General features: G+C 36.7%; 1 protein-coding gene across 4 annotated transcripts in view; it reads left to right on the top strand.

The window, feature by feature from the left end:
* The window catches only part of TRIM36 (tripartite motif containing 36), a 46,101-nt gene extending 25,253 nt beyond the window's left edge, over nucleotides 1-20,848 (top strand). For 3 of the 4 annotated variants that reach the window (XM_072416075.1, XM_072416073.1, XM_072416076.1), the window contains exons 2-11: nucleotides 280-514; nucleotides 1,136-1,171; nucleotides 5,486-5,817; nucleotides 10,944-11,090; nucleotides 11,611-11,706; nucleotides 12,679-12,932; nucleotides 14,435-14,556; nucleotides 17,234-17,524; nucleotides 18,296-18,593; nucleotides 18,811-20,848. In XM_072416075.1, the coding sequence (XP_072272176.1) occupies nucleotides 280-514; nucleotides 1,136-1,171; nucleotides 5,486-5,817; nucleotides 10,944-11,090; nucleotides 11,611-11,706; nucleotides 12,679-12,932; nucleotides 14,435-14,556; nucleotides 17,234-17,524; nucleotides 18,296-18,593; nucleotides 18,811-19,165 (2,166 nt within the window). In that variant the 3' untranslated portion in view covers nucleotides 19,166-20,848. The remainder of the gene's footprint in view (nucleotides 1-279; nucleotides 515-1,135; nucleotides 1,172-5,485; nucleotides 5,818-10,943; nucleotides 11,091-11,610; nucleotides 11,707-12,678; nucleotides 12,933-14,434; nucleotides 14,557-17,233; nucleotides 17,525-18,295; nucleotides 18,594-18,810) is intronic. The other variant, XM_072416074.1, reaches the window with a different exon arrangement.
* The last annotated feature ends 2,298 nt before the right edge of the window (nucleotides 20,849-23,146 follow it).

The raw sequence follows: 23,146 nt of genomic DNA on the forward strand, positions 1-23,146 counted from the left end.
AACTTTATAGGATGCACATATGCTGTGAGCTCCCTTTCATTTTACGTTTCATAGGACTTTGTTAAAGAAAATGTTGAACATTGCTCTGTACATTCGGAGATTTGAGGCTTAAGTACCATATGAACATTTGCAATGTTATATAAAATATGCTACAAATACAAACAAATACATCCTGATTGTAGTCACGAAACTCCAGGTACCACGATGTATAAAAAGGCCAATGTTTTTCCCTTAAGTATTTTAAATAATTTTGTTTTGTTTTTTTTGTTTTTTTTCCAGGCTGTGATTAAAAATATTGAGAAAGAGCTGATATGTCCTTCCTGTAAAGAGCTGTACACACATCCCTTGATTTTACCATGTCAGCACAGCATATGCCACAAGTGTGTGAAGGAACTTCTCTTCCTGACTATGGAAGATTCCACTGATGCCAGTTCAGAAGCTTCAACACCAGGAAGTCCTCGGGTTCGGATACAGTCACCTAGTGTGGAAAGACTTGACAGAATTCTCAGATCAGGTGGGTGGTTTTTAATACGGATTTCTACCAGAGGTGTGCATGTGTATGGTAGTAAAGCCACCATACTCTTTACCAAAGTTCTACCGCTGTAACGTTATGGAGAGTTTCCTGCGCATGTAATATGCATCCATTCTGGGATGCCAAGCCAGCAGACTTCTCCTTACAGAGCATGCTTGCAGTGTACTTGTTACCAGCTGCTGCCACCTTCACCATACACCCACCCGCTCTAGGAGTGGTGTAGACAAGGTAGCAAATTAAAGACAGGGATTAAGTTAAGATGGATCCAAAATGGATGGGGAAAGAATATTATTCCATGCACCCCTAATAGTTATGTTCTTTGAAGGGGAAGGGTCAAACCAGGAAAGGCAACAGATTACTTTGTTACATATTTTCTCAGGCGTTGTGTAATAAACATTGGAAGCAAATGCATTTCATTTAGTCCCTTGAAGTTGAAATACAAAGGTAAACATTTTGGCTGTTATTGTGAGCCAGGCTTCTACCGCTCTTCTGCTTTCATACAGAATTACAGTACATTTGGTTAACAATTGGCTTGCTTTTAGTGTTTGTCCTTTACATTGTAAGTCAATGCTGGTTACCTTATAAACATTAATTTTTTTGCAGCCACCCATCGGAGCTCATTTGTAATAAGAAGCAGAGGTGATTCATTCTTTATATGTAGATGTTATAGGCTGTGTGCTTCAGTGTGTATTGGCTTTATTCTTTTTCTAAATTTCATTCTGTTGGAGAAGTAAAACATGTTATGATATTATGAATCATCTGCCAGCATCACAATATTTGTTGGTAGTGCCCACTAGGAAGCCCAACATTTTATTTTGACGTTGCCTCTTGACAACTGTGATGCAGTGTTGCTCTTTTCAGTGTACCTTCATTCATATGAAAGTGTTAATGAATGACCGCACACTGATGTAATTCCAAAACGGCATTTGTTGCTGCATGTTTGGCACTTTGCTACAAAATGTAGCATAAAGTATTTTAATGTGCGAAGACGCACAACCTATGAATGGCACTTCAGTGTCTGTTTGTATGAATAGTTATTGTATGTAATTATGACCACACCATTTTAGACTTGTATTGAAACACCAGACAGATTCTTTGTTTCTGTAATATGGATTAAAAGTTCTCTCTGATATTTTTATAATTGTGTTGTAATTTATTTGGTTTGTAAAAGCGGTGCAGTGATTTTAGTCAGAAAGGATGATTCAGACATCATCCTTTAACATGACTGGTTAGTCTATTTTTTTTTTTTCTCCCTATGATTTTGCTATTTCTGTGTGTGGCTTTATCTTCCAATAAATTGCCCCATGAAGTCTAAAAGACAGGCTAGAGCTGCTGGAGTATTTTTAGGCCAAACTATACAGGAATACTAAAAAAACAAAAAACAAAAAAAAATTGCAAAAGATGGTTTAGTTGTCACCAAATAAATGTTAGTTATTGGGTAAGTATATGTTTGAATGGTAGGCTTGTGTTTTCACAGGATGTCGCCAATGAATGGTTGTCATTCCAGTTACAAAAAAGCATTACCCATATGCTTGCTCATTATGTTCCTTCCCATTAAAACACAGTTCTGTGTGCAACATATTGTCATAAAAATGGATTTTGAACTCTGCATGATGAACAAGCTCTGTTTCAAGTGCATGTTGCTTCTCTGCTAACAGTTTATTCTTGACATGTCTACGTATGGGTTATATATCTCATCGAGGGCAAAATTATGATATATGTTGTACAGGTATATTCTAACTGTCCCAAGATGTTCTTTCAGATTATTAGATTACCCCACTTGCATGTTTATGTACATGGGGAGGGAGCACTCCAGACACCTCTGGCATTGGTTTCTAGGTCAGATGAGGTCTTCATGCACATCCTATATTTACTACTAAAAAATCATAGGGCTTCTTGTGTCCCATGAACTTGAGTTTGATGAAATCTCAAGCCTATAGTTCTCCTTTCACCATGCAGTCTGATTTAAACAGTCTGCACTGAATTCCAAAAGTGATCTAGCTGAGAATTGTTGTATAGGAGTTTTCTAGTAATTGGCAGACAAATTAAAGCTCAACTGACTGCATTTGAATAAAATCTGGATAGGTGAGGCTGTCTGTTAAGCAACAGTTCTTTACATTCTTTTATTTTAAAGTTTCCCTGGGATTCCCCAAACAATCTCTGTGCGCATTTCAAGAGATCCCTTCAGTATTCTATTGTTTAATAGACCTTCAGGCTAGTTCTTGTATGGTTAGTATTCAATGGGGTGATCCACATTTCCATGCATTAACATAACATGTTATGTATGTGATGCTTTTTAAAATGCTAATTTAGGTAATCCTTCATTTAACCTAATATTTAACCCTTTTGAGTCAGTGCCTATTCATGTGTTTAATGTACCATCATTTCATAGCTCATCAAATGACTTCCAACAGAATGAAAATATCTTGCTTTGATGTAGTTGGTGTCAACATGTATGTACATCACTTTTTTTGTAGTTTGCATGCATTTTAATTTCCTGAATGCCATTGATTTCATGTGCTAAGTTTGATCATGTAAAGTACAAGTTGCCTATCTATAAAAGATGTTCTAGCACCACTGATAAACAGACATACACAAGTGTCTATATTTGCACGTCAATTATATTACAACATGGCCATCTACTGTTGTCTGAAATATCTGTATTTCTTACTCGCTGTGTCTGACCACTCCTCAGAAAGTCTTTGTTTCAGGTTTTCTCCAGGGGAAGCAGAAAACTTGGCTTTGTAACAGAGAATGTTTAGTTTTCTTGGGGGGGGGGGACGTTTATTTGAAACATGAATCTAGTACGAATACTGAAAGGCCCAGCAAGTTTGAAATTTTACAAAAACATATGCGTTTTATTGTTATGTGGAAATTGTCAACTTTTAAAGAAAGTTTTACTCTGTGTGCCAAGCATTGGGTTGAAACACCAAAGTTTTTTTTTTTTTTTTTTTTTTTTTAATTTATACATTTTAAAAAAATATGTCCCAGTGTTCAAAAGGATCCATGATACCACCAGGGTTTTATTTGTTTAATGTGTAAAAAAGTTTTTCAACTGTTCTCTTTTATAATGGGCAACTTGTGTTTTATATTAAATGGTCTTTTATAAATTTCTGTATGTGTAATATATATAGTCTGTGTGTAGCGTGTATTTTCTGTGTGTGAAGTTTCTTCCATGGGTAAATTCGGGACTATAGAGTCCTGTATAGAGGCTGTTGTAAGCTTCTTATTGTTTGCTTCCTTTACAAATGTAAAGCTTCTTAGTAATACATAAGATACATTTTAATGTGCTGTTCTGTGCTTGTGTGTGAAATGCCAAGGTCATCACTTATTTGCAGCACAATGATTTGGTGCACTAGACCAGAAGTTCAAAACTTTTCAGCGAAATTGCACATTTATGTAACCATCCGTGACATAATGTACCATCTATTTACTTAAATGTACTCAGATTTGCAGCTAGTGAACTGGGTCAGCATCCAAAAGACTCTTTACCAGTTCACAAGGTCCTGGCATACCTGTGACCTTTTTGAGTGAGCATGAGAATGCCCACAGGTAGTTAGTGCGAATAATGTGTGTTATGTTCAAAAATGTGGGGGTGTATCCTTTGCTACAATTGTGGAGGTCACTCAGGGTAGAGAGAATCCATAAGGATGGAGAGCTCATTTAGGCTGGAGCAGGCAGGGGTCACAGCTAGAATAGCGGCCTGGATCATGGTCATGGTTGAATGTCAGGTGAAGCCAAAACTTGTTTTTGATCGAGCAGGGGAAAATTAAAGCCTCTGTCAAAATTTAGTTGCTGTCTCAGGGATTTCCTTAACTTTTGCCGGAGTAAGTGCATTTCTGTACCAAGGACATGGACCGAACACTTTTAAGGAGAGAGAGTTTTGGAACGTTTTATTTTTTGCACCCTTTGATCCAACTACTCTTGCTATTTTTTTTGTGCTGGTGTCGGACAGGAACTGAGTGGAAGTCTCCTTTACAAAATCTGAGTTTAGGATTTTAAACTTCTTAAATATATTTAATGTATACAATTTCTTCTGTGCTACAATGCCTATTCTCACAAGATACTATTTCACAAGCAACACTCAGACAAGTCAAATCTTGAATTTTTGAAAATTATTTTTTGCATCACATGTATTTCTGCGGTGAAAATAGACATAGCACAGCGTATCGGAGCTATGTATTGTACAGAAAAGCCTTTACTAGTCTGAAATGTGTAACTAGCAGAAATTATCATAGTACTACTCCTTACATTGGTAGCCAATTTGAAGTACATGCATCCTTCTATTGGACAGAAGAATTGCCCTCCTAGGCTGGTGGCCATTTAGTGCTTTTTTGATGCAGTGGATGAATAGCGGTGTTTGGTGTCTGAGACAATCTTGCTTTGCCATATTGGTACCAGATGCATGCTGATGACGTCTGGCAGCTGATCAGTCTTTCAGTGTTGCAAACCACTCAATACACTGCAACTCTGGTTGGTTTGAGAAGTGCCATATTCTTTATGCTGGTTTTACTATCCAGTCACAGCAAATATATATGAATGATAAAATGTTAGATATTGGTTTTTCTGCTTAAGAATTGACCTGGTAGGCTGTTTGCTTTTTTGCTGCATATGCCTGTTTTACTTTAGAAGCAAATGGTATACTAGCATGCTAGAGAATATATAATGTCCTTATCCAGTATAGAAATTGTTTTTGTTTCAAAAGAGCAAATTGTAAATCAAAGCCCACTTGTAATAAAATTTGGTTTTGATTGGGATAGATTAGGTACTGCTTAAAGGGGAAAACATTTCCCTTGAGTTGGACTTTAGAAGGGACTAACAATTATTTATTAGACTGAAATAAAAATGTATGATTAATTTGTGTACAGTACAAGTCCACTTTCGGCTTATTTACACCTTAGGAAAAAATCAGATTTTCCACTTCTGAAAGTAATTTGTTCTTTTGTCCCATAGGTTCTAAACGTAATTCACTGACACTGACCCCCCGGATCACATCTCTATCTTGCCCTGGTTGTTTACATGATGTGGACCTCGGAGAGCGTGGAATTAATGGGCTCTTTAGGAACTTCACCTTGGAAACTATTGTAGAACGCTATAGACAGGCTGCACGTGCTGCCACTGCCATCATGTGTGATCTTTGTAAACCTCCGGTTCAAGAGTCCACTAAAAGCTGCCTGGATTGCAGTGCTAGCTATTGCAATGAGTGCTTCAAAATTCACCATCCTTGGGGAACTGTAAAAGCTCAGCATGAATATGTTGGACCTACAACAAACTTCCGACCAAAGGTGAGTGCCCTGTTCCTCATAATTTTTATGAAGTCTGTTTACCCAAGTGTTTTGGAAGATTTGCATTTGGCACCATCGACCTGAATATCTAGAAGCAGACAAGCTTTCGGGAATGGGTGTTTATTTTTAAGCTGTAAGTCTTAATGATATTTTTTGCAGGGGAGTTAAAAGTGGAATTGAATGCCTAAAGCAGCTTTTCTCAACATTTCTAAAATATGGGAAACCCTTAAATAACCTTCTCCTAGGGAAGCCCTGACTTTAAAAATATTCACTGCCCTCTGTACATTGGCATGGGAAGAATGCCTCCTTCATTTCTGGCCAGTGGGAGGAATGCAACCCGTATTTATCTTTTTCTGAATAACGTTCATATTGTAAGTTAGGTGAAACCATAGACTTTTGCTCTGATTGCTGTGCAAGGTCATATAATGGTGAGGCCGAAGAAATAGGACTTTTTTCTAGATAAAGTGTACCCAATTGCCTAAATACTATTTCATAATATGCCTTTTACAGTGATATCCCTAGCCCCTTTTGGCTGGGTGCATCATTTGGCAATTTTCAGTAACCTGGGTGGTTATTGAAGAGTTGGGTCAAAACGCAGGGCTCCCACTTGTCTACAAATGTTTTCCCAACCAATGATGGGGAAAACACTGGGTTACTGTGTCCCATACAAATTGTTTACCAGTTGTATCACTGAGAATACGATACAATCAGAAGGCTCTACTTATTAATATCTTAAGCTGAAAAAATCATAGGAGCCCTGTGGGGGTTCCAGGACTTTAGTACCTAAAAGCATAAAAGTATTCAGAATGTGGTGCAGTATTCAATATTTTCCCTACACAACAAATATATTGGTGAAGATATTCTGCTTTTATTAGAGTCCAGCTTGCTTAGAACAGCAGGGAGATGGGAATGTGGATGAAAGGTGATGAGGCGCACAACGCTCAGACAGCTTGCATTCTGCAACGGCTGTGTGTAATTTTTGACAACCATGTTGCTTGGAAACATAACAAACAAGTTTTCATTTAAATTTAAAGGCTGCACTTAGGATTGCAGAGGGGTCAGTTGTTTGTTGTTGCTTTCTTTTTCATAGTGTGCATTTATTAATAATACTAGCCAGTGAAAGGGCAGAAATCTCTGTTGCAGTTAGACATTGATGCCTTTACTGCTAAGCTTTTTGGCTCAGAACTCTTTGCCACGTGACAGAGCCATAGACAGAAAGAAGAATTATAAACCTGATAAGAACACTAATGTACTTCAGATTTTTCATTTGGCAGTGATATAAATTTTCGGTGGCTAAACCACATAGTTGTCTATGTCCCAACTGAGTTTTCATGCAATCACTACACATGTGCTGGCTCCTAATGTTTAAATTTAGAAGTGTGAGCCAGTAATGTAAGTGTGACATCAGTGGAAGACAAGACACTGAGGAATGCTTGTGGGAAGCAAATACTAATCTCTGAATTACACATGATTGTACAATGCTGCTTCACTGACTTGTATTACATCTCTTGTAATACAGGGCTCCTTCAAGGGCCACATGCAGGCTGGATTTTTTTTACCATCCACCTTTATCTAAATCTAAATCTTTCCTTTGGGTATACTTTGCATCAGCACATTTTAATAAAGTGTGCCCAAATACTGTGTATGTGTGCATTTCAGTTATAGAATTGCACTTAGTGTGATGGTAAAGGATATAAAGGCACTTTAGATAAAAACAGAATAAAACATTTGTATAGAAACAAAAAGATGATAGTCTTTACATTCTCATACTAGTTTGCAGCTATTAAAGGTTTTCTCCAGCAATCAATGGCACATGAGTGATTTTCAACAATAAATGTGTACTGTAGTCTTCATGGAAAAAAAAGACATCCCCCTGAAAATAAGACCTAGGGCATATTTTGCCATTTCAAAAAATATAAGACAGTGCCATATAATCAGGGAAACAGGGTAATTTAAATTTGGTCAATGGTTTAATTTAGCAGTTTAGTTTACAAACATTTTAAAAGAATTACCTATGGCCTCAATTGTGCTTATGTGGTTTCCCCCTAGAGATAAAGTTCAAGTGCCCAGTCTCCTTTTTGCATGGAGTATATTTGCTAGTTACAGAATTTAAGCTGAAAAAAATTGCATGCAATAATGTATTATGTAAGGGGTGAAGGGTTCATGTAATATTCCCATGTGCCACTTTGTGATTTTGAGTAATTTGTATATGATGATCTGATTCCTTCATGAGGTCATTTCCAGTTGCTAGGCTATTATGTTTCTCCCTTTCTCACAGAAAAACCATCTGTGTGTGTTAAATATATTGAAGAGTGCACTTTTTCATTAGAAATAGTACAAACTACAAGACTTAAGTTTGTATCAGTAAGTTACCACTATGGGAAAAGTTTAGATTTGCTTTTGACAGACCTTCATTTTGTTCTACTTTGCTAAAAATTGAATGTGTCTTGGTTGTTACTTGTTACGCAGTTTATTAATCCATGTTTGTTACACTGGCACATGGGAGCAAATAGATTTCTTATATCTGCAAGGAAAATGGAGCTTCTGGCTGTGTAATTACACTTACCCCCATACACAGCAATGAATCTATCTGTTTTTAAGGTACATTCAGCACCCTGAAAGTTTGGTGCTGGTGCATGAGATCTGCCTGACATGGCTTAGAACAAAGAAATTAAATGTTTTTATTCACAGGTTTGATTCTTCAACTATTAATGGGCCTGGTTCTGTCTTCTGTATGGTAAGAAACAGGTTATATGTTATAGCAAGCTGTTAGACAAGATTTACACGGTTTCTGCTTATGTTAAGAACACACTGTAAATGCTTGTCTCCTATGCTGCAGATGAATATTGCTAAGTTTAGAACCCTTTCCATTTTCTTCAGAAATAAATGACGGTATGGCTGTTCTGAACCATATATTGGTTTCACAATGACTAGATGACATAGGAGACAGAAGTGTATTATCAAATCACTTTAAAACAACTGAAATATCTAATAGATCAGTTAAGTGAAAGTTGTATATCTATAGTTTAGGTATGGTGACCACCATGGTTTGTGGAAATCAAGTTTAATTGTTTTCTGGACAATGTCTTTGCCATGTTGAAAAGTTGTTAATCATGCCTTCAATACAGAACAGTAGTATTAGGTAGATGGATTTAATATAGCTGTAAGGGATCATTCATATTTAGCCCTCTGCTGTAATCTTTATTACAGCTAGCTAGAAAATTTCATGGGTTTGAGGTTTTATTATTTGTTCTGCAAGATTAGTATTTTTACTTACTCCTATCTAACGAGTAGCATGCATTGTACGAAGTCTGTAATATATTAATGGCATATCGTGTGGGCCGGGTATAGTTGAGTTATACATTTTAACCATATGGTTAAACTCTGTAAATGAACTCCTTTACAGCCATGGAAAATGTCATCCTAGCTTCTGTATACATTTTGTAGTTGCATAGTTTTGAAGGCTTTAATGTTCAGCTAAAAGCCAGGGCTGGCAGCTATGATAGTTAATAAGGCATGACTTTCAGTGCAACTGCTCTGATAACCCGATAAATTGGTTGGTTTAGCTATGCCTTGAGATGTTGCCTTCTGTGTATACATGGTGTCCTCCTTATATACCTCAATTGTAATAAAAAATATATAAATGCAGGATGTTTATTGTGCACAGACTAGCTCTGCATGCACCAGTTAATGTACCACAGTGTGTGAATGATGGCCTTCTTACACTCACAAACATGGGCATCAGAGGACATTTCCGATTGATAACTCAGCCTAATACTAATTTAGGGACTAAGTAGGGTCACAGGCTTACTTTTGTTTTTTCCTTTTTGTACTCCAAAATTGTTCATATTGTTTAACATTGAAGTAGTACCCTTTATTGGCTGAAGCCACAAATTTTATTCATTTTGGATAGAAGGTTGTTAATATCAGTGTCGGTTTTAGCTCGTCATCTACTTCATTAGGGAGGTTTACCTTCACTTCCTGTACTGTAGACCGAAGTTATAGAATCCTCTTACAAATGTTGGTAATCTGGACAAGTGTACCAGTTGGAAGATTTCCAGTGACGTTGGTCATTGGGAGAAATTAGAAACCATGACTGTGGCTAAGGGTATAGACAGCAATAAAACATGATGGGGATTCCATCCCTCTACTACTCTACTACTCTAGCCAAAACAAAAGTAGTGCCGTAAGGTTAAGGAGAGGGTTGCAGCCTTGTTTAACTTAAGTTTTTATCAATGCACGGGAATGTTGTCATTTGGAGGAGCAAAGAAAAACTGAAATAACTTTTGGCATGAATACTCCCTTCCTCCCTCATGTCATTTTGTTCTTGAACTCATAGACTTGTTTGTACACCCAATCTTCATTACTGACAGAAGACGGAATACGTTTTAATCAAGAAAGGGGGACTTGCTTATTTTTAGGTGTTAACTCTTAAAATTTGCCAAAAATATTTGATAGCTATATATAGAGTCAAGGCCCTGGGCAGTGTAAAGAGTTCCCAGTTAGGTTTGTGTTTGTTCCTTATAATCTGAGAATTGAGTTTTCTACCGCCTATCACTTGTTAATGAGAAAATAATAAGTATACTTTTTATTATGTTCTGTAATGTTGTGTTCCTATTTTATACAGTAATTCACAAACTAAAGCAGGTTATCCTCTGGAGGTTGTCTCGTATCTTACCTGCTTCTGCTCCAGAGTCCTAGCAAAACCATGCCCCATGTGTAGCTTTTGTTGTCAAAGATGAGCACTGTTGTTTTTCTGCAACATTGAGGCCATTTATAGCCGTGAATCAATATCACTATCTGGTTAACACTGCATTGTTACTCCACATTTTTTGTCACATTTTTAAATTGTGATGCTGCAGTGTAAGCCTTGTGGTATCTGTCAGGGCCCTTTATACTTAATACTGCAAGATGAAGTTAGTGATTGGAGGAGACTAGTCACTTGACTATATCTGCTCCAACCAGATTCCCCTACTTGCTGTTTGTTTATTTATACTCTATAATTGGTAGTTTTTTTTGCTTAGTTTTTTGTTCTTAGACCAGAGTTTTTGTTCCCATACAAATAGAATAACAACATTTTTGAATCACTGGCGATCTTGTTTAATGATACGTTTATCTGTTTACAGGTGCTTATGTGTCCAGAACATGAAACAGAAAAGGTGAACATGTACTGTGAGATCTGCAGGAGGCCAGTGTGCCACTTGTGTAAACTTGCAGGTGCCCATGCCAACCACAGGGTGACAACAATGAGTAATGCATATAAAACGTTGAAGGTAAGTCTGCGTTGCTCTGGAAATAAAAGGTTGCGTGAATTGTAACATGGTGAGTGCTATAAATACAGCCATACAGCTGCATTAATTTTTGAGTTCTGACTGAATTAGAATGTAGCAAGTACAAAGAAATATTCAGTTAGTTTTACTTTTCTGCTTTTTGTTTATTCCTCCTATATTCTAGCTCATTATTTAGGTCCGCTATGACAAAGTGGATGGAGTAGAAATGGTCAGTTTGAATAGGATACCTATATATAATGTAGTTGTTAATTTTAGGTTTAAGATTACTGTAGTTGTGAAAATGCTAATCTCGAGAAGATGAGACATTTTACAGGAATATACTTTTAATGTTATACAGAAAAACTCTAAATGCACTAAAGCTTAACCAACTATAACCAATAAAAAGAAGCAATAACATGTTTATTCAATGTTTGTCCTTGTCTTTTAAAACAACCATGCCTTAAGTGGTCCAGATTTTTTTTCACTTTGTGCTACCTGTTTTTTTTTTTTTTTTTATGAATAGGAAAAACTTACAAAAGGTATCAGCTACCTTATCAGCAAAGAAAGCCAAGTTAAGACCCAAATTTCTGAGCTGCAAATCTTGATAAAGCGCACAGAGGTAAGTGAGCAATATATGTATCCTAAAACCATGGCCAAAAGTCCCTACATGATGACAGCCAAAGATTTACACAGGCTAACGCTGCACACTTGTTTAAGTTTAACATTTGTCTTTTGAATTGACTTTATGTCCTTATGCCTGCCATACTGGCGAAACAGGAGGGTGTGGGAGGGATGAGTTGCAGCCATAACTGTGACAGAAAGATGTGAATAACAAAAAATAGCATTGTCAGAAGTTTTGACCCTTTTGCTTTGTTTCTAAAACTGTGTCTGTCTTTAGAGGTAAAATTTTTCTTATCACTACTCGATGGGAAGTGATGGGAAATCTCCTCAGTAGGAACACATGACAAAACACAAGACAGTTTAATCCTTCTTTGTTATATCCAAAACGTTTTAAAGTGAACCTGTGAACTGTGTTCAAACCGGACATCCTAAAGTATTTAGAAGCAATCAGAAACTCTGCTTAAAGTTTACCTTCAAAGTTTCAACAGCACCACTGAAAACTGGCTAATCTCCCCCTTCTTTCTACAGTACTTGTACAGTACAGTACAGTACAGTACAACAGTACTTTGCAACTTGTCAGTCTTCAAGTTTTGTAAGCTGTTAGAAGCAGACTGAAAGCCAACTGCTTGTTTAGAATGTAAAAATGTACACAGGGCCAAGCACAGGTACACTTTAGGATTGTTGTCTTTGAAAAACTTGCTTTAAATATCTGAAAACTGAAAGGCTAGCATGAGTACTGTTGGTTTTACACATACTCTTCAATAAACAAAGCAAGTGTACTGAATGTTTTGCTTGTGTCCAGGCAGACTAATTAGTCTCCACATTTGCTCTGCAGCAAAAACTTGACTGAAATGACTTCTTGGCTACCATTTTAAATTTGTTTACTAAACCAAGAACAGGCATTTCCTTTCAGTGAAACATGTCATTTCAATTGATTGTATCAAATGTTTGTGTTTTTTTTCCTTCGCAGAGCAATGGAGATCGAGCTTTAGAAGAAGCCACTTACAACTTTGAAAAGCTGTTTAATATTTTGGAGGAAAAGAAAAACTTTGTGCTGAAATCTATTCAAGAATCGCAGTCTGCTCGGCTGGAAAGGCTGCAGAACCAAATGGAAGAATACCAGGGTCTTCTGGAGAATAGTGGTCTTGTAGGCTATGCTCAAGAAGTGTTGAAAGAAACTGATCACTCCTGCTTTGTTCAGACTGCAAAACAGCTGCATACAAGGTACCCACACAGACACAACTCGTTTATGAACCCCCCCCGGCATTCTAATTCTGTCCGTATTTTTAAGCAAAAAGCGGTACATTGTTTTGCATGGAAATTTATTTTACATTGTAGGCCTATAATTCTTGGGCATAACTCACAGAATATGAAAAATACAGAAACCTGTAATATAATATATATATATATATATATATATATATATATATATATATATATATATATATATATATATATNNNATTGGATTCAATACAGTTATTTTGTATTGAATCCAATACAAAATAATTAGAATTTCCCGCTGCGCCTCCTGCACGCACCATCGTCACCGAGGAAACCCCCGGGAGCGTCACTGCACTCGCTGACAGAAGATCGGAAGAAGAGGACGTGGCCCAAGGACGGGCACGGACGAGCAGGATGCGATGGGACCAGGTAAGTGGTTTATTTTTATGTTTTTAGGCTACCCTGAGTGTGGCTCGGGGTTACTGTTTTTTTATTGTAGGTGTAAGCAACATTACACCTACAATATTAGTACCAATTGCAATGTAGACATAACTGCAACCTTGCAAAATTTGATAGGATTCAAGACCAATGATAATGCCAGATGGCAGCCACAGATCATTAATTTATCGTGGCTGAACATTAAACAAAACTTTCTGTGTTTAAAAAGATGAAACAAAATAACATCAACAAGGAACATACAATTGGGAATAAAAGGTAACAAAGAAATAACTTAAAGGGGAGGGCTCACTTAGTGTAGTGGCAATGAACAGATTGATCATAGGTGATAGGTGAAGATATTCGTATTTGTATAAAATAAAAAATAACATGAATAAGCAATACCATGCTGAAATATCTGTAGAATCAGTGGCCAGAACAATGGGGATAAAACGTTACAGTATGGGGGATGGAGGGAAAGGGGGTAAAGCCATAGCAAACAAGAAGGTAGCCAGGTACAAATTTTTAGATCGACAGTCAGAAGTAAGTATCCTAGTCTTCCCATATTCTCTCAAATTTTTCAAATTCAGTGTTTAGCAAAGCAGTAAGGTATTCCATCAAGTGGACATTTTGAATGCTTTTGTGCGTTCTGCCTATAGCCGGAGGCAGGGCGGATTTCCATTTTGTAGTAATAAGTGTTTGTGCAGCAACTAAAATATGAAAGATCAATTTGTGGTTGTATTTAGGCAGGAACTTACTGCTTTACTTGCTGATTAGGAAGGATTTCTGTTCTCGGACTCATAACATTGCATGAACTGCTTTAAGATGAATTTATTATAGCAGAAACACATTCTACTTTTGTATCCCACAAAGCAGTGGTTCTAGTATATTGTGTATTTTGTTCTGTAAAAAATATGCTAGATGGATCTTCATGTACTTTTTATCATTATTTAGTTTATTTTGTCTAAGTTTGTGTCACAAAAGTTCTAGGGGAAGGTTGTGTGAATCTGTAATTTTCCATTAATGCCATCTAAAGTACAAGTCAAATACCTTTTTTGTCATTTTGCAGGATTCAAAAGGCAACGGAATCCTTGAAAAATTTCAACCCTGTTGCCGATTCCAACTTTGAAGAATATTTTGTTGATGTTTCCAGGGAAGAAAGTTTGCTTAGTGACTTGTCATTTTCCAAAGGTATGTTTTAAATTTTCAAATGTCATAGGGCTAAACTGAAGTATATTTCCCTTGTCTGCTAACTATGGAATATTGTTTGTAAATATTTATTGTTTGCACATGAAAATTAGAGCTAGGGCTATTTCAAAGGACGAAATCGACTGCTGTGTTATCTTGAAACTTGTAACACTCTCCAAAACCTATATATTTTGAGGCACTTTATATTGTGTTTTTTTTGTTTTTTGTTTTTTTTTAAACCCCCCTAACGTTCTAATTTTGTCAGTTTTTGCACCCAAAAAGTGATCCTAATTTTTTTGCATTGAAGTTTTTGTTTATTTTGTGGGCCTGTAATTCTTAGGATTAACTCCCGGGTATGATAATTATATTTATTATATTATAATCATAAATTATAATAAATAAAAAATTAATGAATTATTAGACCACAACAATGTAGTTTCTCAAATGTCAAAAGTTTACGGATAATAGTGGGCACAATGTATATCGGGGCATTGGGCAATGATGTTTGGTGATTATATGTTGTGTGGTGTTTTTTACTGTAATAACCGTTTTAAATTTCCCGCCAGGCCACACCCCCCGAACACATCACAACTCACATCACCAGGAAAATGTCACATCCTCCCGGGTGATGCGAGTGGGGATGTTCCGCCCTGCCTCACCCCTGTCATCCACCGACTCTGCTGCTGCTCGCATCTCCAGGGAGATGCAAAGCACAATGCAGGACTTCTGCATTCTGCATCGCATCTTCCGGGTGATGCGAGCAGCAATAGTAAATTCCAGGGGTGGTGCCAACGTTGATTTCCTGTTGGCACCACCCCCAGAATTTACTATTGCTGCTCGTATCAGCAGTTAGATGTGATGCACAATGCAAAAGTCCTGCATTGTGCTTCGCATCTAACTGCTGATGCGAGCAGCGATGTGGGCGGGACCCCGGGTGTTAATCTGCTTTTAAATCCATCCCCCCCCCCGTCACACCACCTAATTCAGAAACGTTCTGGCGTCACAGCGGGACCATTAGATTGCTGCTGGATCGCGGGGGAAAGGTAAGGGGGGCTTCTAAACTTAACCCGAGTGTGACTCAGGATTAATATCCACCCCGAGTCACACTTGGGATTACCGCTAGGGGGTTAAACTTTCTTCTTGGGGTAGGGGTTGGTTTTTATTTAGAATGTAATGAGAAATTCAACCAAGTCTATGAAACCAAGTGCATGGGGGTAAAAACTTTCTACCAGGGAATGTAAAAACTGTAGAGGCTACCATCTGGGATGCATTACTTAAGGCTGAAGCCTTTCCTGTGGTAATGTGCAGTACATTGCTGTCATTTTCACTAGTTCTGCTCTTTATTTCAAGTGTGACAATGACCCTGATACACAAAATGGGACTCAAACAGTGAGTAAACAGTGTGGCTCTGCAGAATATCCTGGGATAGCTGCCGTTGTCGCCTTTGTTAACTACAGGCTGAGCTTAACACTTTGACGGCCAAGTTCTGTTCTGTGTTAATAATTTTTCTTTAATTAAAAAAAGAAACATAGTTGTTTCTTAGTTCTTTTTAGGCCCTTTCACTCTTGTGGTTGCAAAGCACATAGTAAGCTTCTGCTATGTGTCCAGAAGCGACAAATGCCACTGTAGGTTAATGTGTTTGCACACATTGCCCTTGTTTTTGCAGTGTGTTTTTTTTCTCCAGAAGACAAAAGACAACCAGATGGCTAGAAGTGACATGTCTGGTATAGGAACAATGTGATGAATCTGCACAAAATAGTTACCAACTGCATTGGTTTGGTTAAAGTCTGAAATGAGTATTAGTCAAACCTAATTAGTTTTTTTTCTACCTTTCTTTCCTTAACATTTTTTTTTTATCCAGTATAAATGTTTTATTTATACATTTTTTGTCATTTTGTGTTTTTGAAGTGCAGCATGAAAAATACATAATAGAAAAAAGCCTTTTGTGACTTGTAGATATTTAGCTTTGTATCACAGACCTTTTATATAATACTTTTATACAAAAATTTCGACTTTTGACGAGCTGTAGGCTACTATATATCCCAGATGGAAGCTGACATTCTGAAAGATTGGTAGTAAAGGGAAAACCTAGCCATTTTTTTCCACCTCACTGACAACTTTGCTTTGAGTGCCAGAGGATTTTTTTTTCTGCAATTAGGCTCCACATTTAGATAGACTGATGGCATTGGAAGCACTGTAGAACTATTCAGGGACTAAAGGCTTGTTTCTGCTAGTGTGTCACATTAAAGCACATGATTCTATACTGTTACTTACATGGTTCTATGTGTTACTTTACTGGGTTGTCGTTCATTTCTAATGGCACCCAGCTGCACAAATGCACTGCTGTGTTTTACTGTGCACTGTATGGCTCTTGATATTTAACATTTTATAAAGACAGAATAGTATAATCCTGGGTAAAATGATTGTTTACAACTTTGGCAACATTATTGGAGATGATTTTCTGGTTCCAGTGGGAGATGTGTACTAGAATTTGTTTCCTGATATCCAACCCACTCAGACATCAAGAAGCATGTCAGGGCTATAATAAAATGGTGCCCTAATAGTAAACAGTATTCATTTTTTTTCTCCTGTAGGGAGTTTAATGATTTTTCTTATTGCAAAGCAAGAACACCAAAATGTAGGTAAAGTCTATATCTATTTCTTTCCCTTCTCTCTTTAGCTGTAGAAGTGCCTGAAATTAATGAAAAAGAAAGTAAGATCTATAACGGTGCTAAAATTTGCTGGAACCAGCCTAACGATTCAGGCCTTGCAGACAGTTATGTTCTTGAATACCGAAAACTTGACAAAAATGAACATCCAATGTGGAATGAAGTGGAAACAACGAGTACCAGCAAAGTCCTCTCTGATCTGGATCCGAACAGTTCCTACTGTTTCAGAGTGCAGGGACTCAAAGGGTCTGTGTACAGTCCCTGCAGCAAGGAGCTAGTTCTGAAAACACCACCTGCACCAGGTAAGCTGCAATTGTTTTCTGTCTGTTAAGAACTTAAATGCCGTCACTTCCTTCAAGTAACATAAACATTTATCGACAAAAGCATTACATATGCCTAACTTGAAAATTGCAGACAAAAAATAGTTATTTTTCTCTTTTTTGGGAAGGTGTTGAATAGGTTAAATAGACTTTCCCTTGAACAAGCCATAGTATTCTTAATTATCATAAGGTGTTTTCATTTTCCTGCTCATAGCTAATATAGCTTTAAAGAAGTGCATTTTACAAATTGTAATTATTTAAATATAGTTTATATACCATAAATCCTAAATGTTTTTCACGCCCATGTAACCCTTTCAATGTTTATACCATTTAAACCTATAATTTTATAGCACTTGTTGCCACAACTTAGACATTTGTCTTTTTCTTTTATAGCTCTCTGTGTAACTGTTGTAAAAATTCATGCCTTGAATCTTAGACCTTCCCTTTTAGGATAGACCTGACTGTAATGATGCCTGATAATTACCTGTATTCTATGTAAATAGCAGGGTGGATTTAGGAGGAAAAATGTATGTGCTAGTCAAACAAAGAAAGATAAACTGTTGCTGGCTTTAAAATATATATAAACTGTTGGGACCTATTAAAAGCTTGTATGTAATGCTGGCAAAAAGGCACATCAAATTGCCCAATACTTGCATATTGAATATGATTTAAACTGCCTTTCTGTAGTAATAAGTGTTGTTTTTTATTTATATATCATAATTCATAATTTTATATTTTCTTTTTGCCCCCCAGTATTTAGTTTCCTTTTTGATGATAAGTGTGGATACAACAAAGAGCACCTCTTACTAAATGGCAGAAGGGACACTGTGGAGAGCATGGCAGGCCTTCCCCTATTACTTGGAGCAGAGCGAGTACAAGTGGGCTGTTATATGTGCCTTGATTATATCATTGCTGATGTTGGCATTACTAAGGGCAAGTACTTCTGGGCCTTCTCTGTTGAGCCCTATTCTTACATGGTCAAGGTTGGAGTTGCATCGGACATAAAATTGCAAGAATGGCTGCATAATCCTCGTGACATCAGCAGCCCAAGGTATGTATGCTGTCAATTTCTGTGAAGATGGATACATTTTTAGCTAGCATGATGGAGCAGAGGATTGAATATATATCTATATCCTATAGAATCTGCTGCATTTTTGAGCCCCTTTAATACTAGCTGTGAAGCTCCTCCATATGATCTCTTCCCAGCAAACCATGTAGTTGTAGGTGATTGTGTTCTGGCTAACATATTGTAATACATTCTTTTACAGGTATGATCAAGACAGCGGCCATGACAGTGGCAGTGAAGAAATTGCTTTTGATCCATCTCAGCCTTTCACCTTGGCAACTATAGGAATGAGGAAGTTTGTTATTCCAAAAGCCTCAAATGTTTCAACAGTGTATTCTGAACGCACCATACCCCTTCCTAACCGCATTGGGGTGTGCTTGGACTATGATAAAGGAAAAGTTGGCTTTTATGACGCAGACACCATGAAATGCCTTTATGAGCGGGATGTCGACTGTATCGGAACCATGTATCCTGCTTTTGCCTTAATGGGAGGTGGGGTCATTCGTTTGGAGGAGGTCATTACTGCAAAGCACCTGGACTATTCCCAAGAAATGTAATAAAGAAATATAAGTTATCAGATGCATTTCAGCAGATATCGTTAGCGTTTTGTTTGCACTGGTCTGTTTCTTTTAAATGTCGTCCCATTGACTTTTTCCTGTTGACCAGTAGACTCAGACAGGTTTACTTGTTAGACTTTCAAAACAACCAATTGAAAAGGGCTATCGTATAGCTTTTAGATTACACTGAAATGTCGGCTTATTTTAATATTTGCAAACGCATTCATCTTTTTAACAAATCATAACGTATTTAAGAGTTTTTTTTTTATTTGTAGTCCCTAAAATGCAGTGGTTGTGCTAATCACATTGCTCACCATACACCACAGTATAAACCTGCATGGTAATTGGTTTTAAAGCAGACCTAAAGTCCTTTCTTTTCCTTCCTTCTGTGGTGACTTAAGCCTTCACATCTACTGATACACTACCTCTCCAGGCTTTGCTGACTTGTAGGTATTAGAATAGAGGTACTGCTAGTTGACAAATAAGAAATATGCTCAAACAGGCCTGTAGATTGATTTTAAATGGCTGAAGGTGATGTTCTAGCACCTGCAAATACACCTAGTCTAGTTTGGTGAGTACATAGTAAAAACCTTTAACAGGCTATTACTGATAGAGTATAAGGTTAAATAAATATGTATATTTATTTGTTGTTCACTTGTTCACTTTTTTTTCTTGTATTTTATGTGTTTTTTTATGTTGTGTAACCAGCCTTCATGCTTTATTTTACAGTAGTACAATACAACCAAAAACACTGGGCACAAAATAATACACGATAGGAAATGTTACATGTAATAGGTTTTTTTTTTTTTTTTTTAAAGGGAAATGATAATATATAAAAATAGATCAGAGTTTGGGGATTGTGAAAACAGAATGTATAAAGGGTGTCGTGGGATGAATTTTATTTTGGGAATGAGTACTAAAGCCATCCTGGGCCTCTACTCCCATGGGACCGCAATGTACTTGGAATGGATGCTCAATCTGTAGGAACAGATCTTCTTTGGGCATAAATTGAAGAAAAATAGTTGAAATCTGGTTAATATGGGCAAACCATTACATTATATAATCAGGCAAGCGGTAACACTACATTCCTGAAGTAAAATTTTAATCCCCGTTTACATATTAGTTTAGATGTAAATGTTTGAATACATTAAGGCACAATAAAGGACACTAAATGTCTCAATCACACGTTACCTTATATACCACATTTGTGTTTTTGAGGCACTGATTCACACACATGACATCACACTGCTTTTAGTGAAATTGTATTTTTCACATATGTAGGTTTATAGGTACTTGTAATTTATATATTGGCTTTATTGCAAGCTGAGCTTTGAAGGATATAGGCACACAAACTGTGGTTTCTTCAGATAGTGTGATGTCTATACAAAACAGAATGCACATGGTATGAACTTTATGCATTAAAACTGAGGTGAGGTAGCTGTGATCCTTGGTTATATGGCACTTTATAGCATAGACTGCTGCATACTATGCAATGTTTTTTTTTTTTTAAAATGTACAATTGCGCTGCTAAACTGTAACTAATTGGTACTACTGTTATGAAATATACATTATGCAAACCTTGAATCCTCTGAGTCTTTAACTGTTAAGGCATCTCAAAGTAAAAAATACTAAGTGGTTGTGTGTTTTTATTGTATAAAGTAATAAAACTTCATTTTATTAAAATGTATTGGTTTCTTTTTTACATTATACTTAGTTTACTTAAAATCCAGCCATGTAATTGACAGTTTGTGCACTGTTTGGCCACGTTCAGCTATTTTACATCATCTGCCAATATCACTGGTCTCTCATGTATGTATTCTAGGTTCCAAATACCCAATAGTCTCATAAAATTGGCTTAGGCTGAGGTAGATCTATCTATGGAAACAAATCCACACCCAAGCCATTTAGTAAAATTACAGGCTGCTGAAATTAATACTTCTGAAGATCCAGTGTCTACTAAATTATTCCTAATATTGAAATTGTATGCAAGTTTCCATATTTGCCTGTTGTTTTTACATTAGTTGTGGTTTAGGTTTGGGCAAATATGAATAGGTTTAGCTGTAATTAGGAAGATACCAGGCCTATTTGCAACTTAAGCTAAAACTATTTGGTTTTTAAACTTTGAATATGTTCCAGAATGAAAGCAATACAATACGAACCATAAGGTAGATGAAGGTGAATTCCAGAGTCACATGTACAGTGATGGCCAAAAATGTTGACACCCTTAAATTCATGTCGGAAAATGCACCACTTCTCCCAGAAAATTGTTGCGATTACAAATGATTTGGTATTGTCATGTTTATTTCTTTTGCTGCTCCAGGTCTCTCCGATTTAAAGGTCTGTGAGTAACACACTGAGCATGGAGAAAAGAAAGTATCTGGGCAAACACTTAACACAATGCTTTATAATATAACCCCCTTCAAGAGTTTTTTTTAATTTATTGTAGTTTTGACTAGAGGAAGGAGAAGGTTTGGACCTTTTGATAAAGCCCTTATTCATGTCTTGGTTTTTATTCATCACAAAAATCCTGGGGGTAATTCCAAACTGCCTAGCCCAGTGCAAAAGATGAATGGTAATTCCCCTCACTGTAGAACATTGACTTCATGGGTAGTAAGTGAAGGGAAATATCTCTAATGTTACTCAGCAACCTTGCTTTTGAACCTTCCCTACTCTATCTACAAACACTTTAGACCCAAGACCAAAAACCAAAACCATTCCTATGGTAACCACAACATCTGGTACTGGTATTGTGCAATATAATACATTTTTTTACTTCAATTTAGTTATGCTTTAATTTACTGAATGTGATGATTTTCTGGTAATAACAGTGCATCCGTATTGGTGTGTACACTTCTAAAGTTAGTTTACATGTATAAAGCCTTTAAAGGCCAAGTAACCACTAATCTGTTTTTGTTGGTGTGTGTGTGCTTGTTTCTTTTCCTTTTTTTTTTTTTTGTATAGGTTGGGAAAAAATGTATTTTTACAAATATCTTATTTGTAGTGCACCCAAAGCTATTATATGTTCAATATAAGATAATTGTCAGTAAACAGATAATCCCAATCTATCAAGTGCTTAATACTTAGATATATATATATTAGTGTGTGTTCCTTGTATCTCTATGTAAGAGTGACACCTAGAGGTTAAACAGGAGCTACAGGAGAAAAAGCTAGCATTTAATTTTTCTAAGACTAAAATCCTAAAGTACATACAATGCAAATATTCAACTAGATTAGATGGCCCTAAAGCTCCAGACAAATGCAGTGCTGAGAAAAATTCATATGACAAAGATCCAGACATTTTTTGTAAAGTGTTGGGTTTATCTACAGTACTGAAAATGCAGTTATGAACTGGCCTTAATTGTGTAGGGTACTTTTATAAAATGTTTGCAATTTATTGGTCATTGAAAATGGAGTTTACAGATTTTATACCTATTGCAAAAAATTCACAGCTATTAACATGCATTTTTTACAGTAGTTAGTCACAAATCAGTGAAGTTTTTACAGACTACTGGTCTCCATGGAAGCCTATATTATCAGCACATGTTTGGTTGTGAAACTTTGAGTTCTTTAAAAATCTCTGCTTTACTTATTTTTAGCTTACAGTAATTCTATCAGCTCTTCAGATACATTTTAGGAGTGCTGTCATGATTTCTGAAAAGGAGATCAAGGAAAGCATACTATTGGCAGAGTGCCTGTTCCTTGCTTGGGAAGAGGAAGGCTGAGTGATTCACTAAAATATCTCCTGCATCTGAGTTGGTTGCATGGCAAGTGTGAAAAGAACATAAAAAGTGGGTCTACAGCAGCCAAACGGTAATGTGGCTGCTAACAACCCTCAAAAACGTTCCTAAAAAAGAACCTGCAAAATGATTCTGCAAAATGTGTGAACATGACTGGTGGTAAATGAGAACTAATAGCCTACCATACTGCATTACACTCACACCACTCTATATAACACTGCTTTTCTCTCACTTCTTCAACTAG

Source organism: Pyxicephalus adspersus, chromosome 6, assembly GCF_032062135.1.
Source record: "Pyxicephalus adspersus chromosome 6, UCB_Pads_2.0, whole genome shotgun sequence".
NCBI lineage: Eukaryota > Metazoa > Chordata > Amphibia > Anura > Pyxicephalidae > Pyxicephalus > Pyxicephalus adspersus.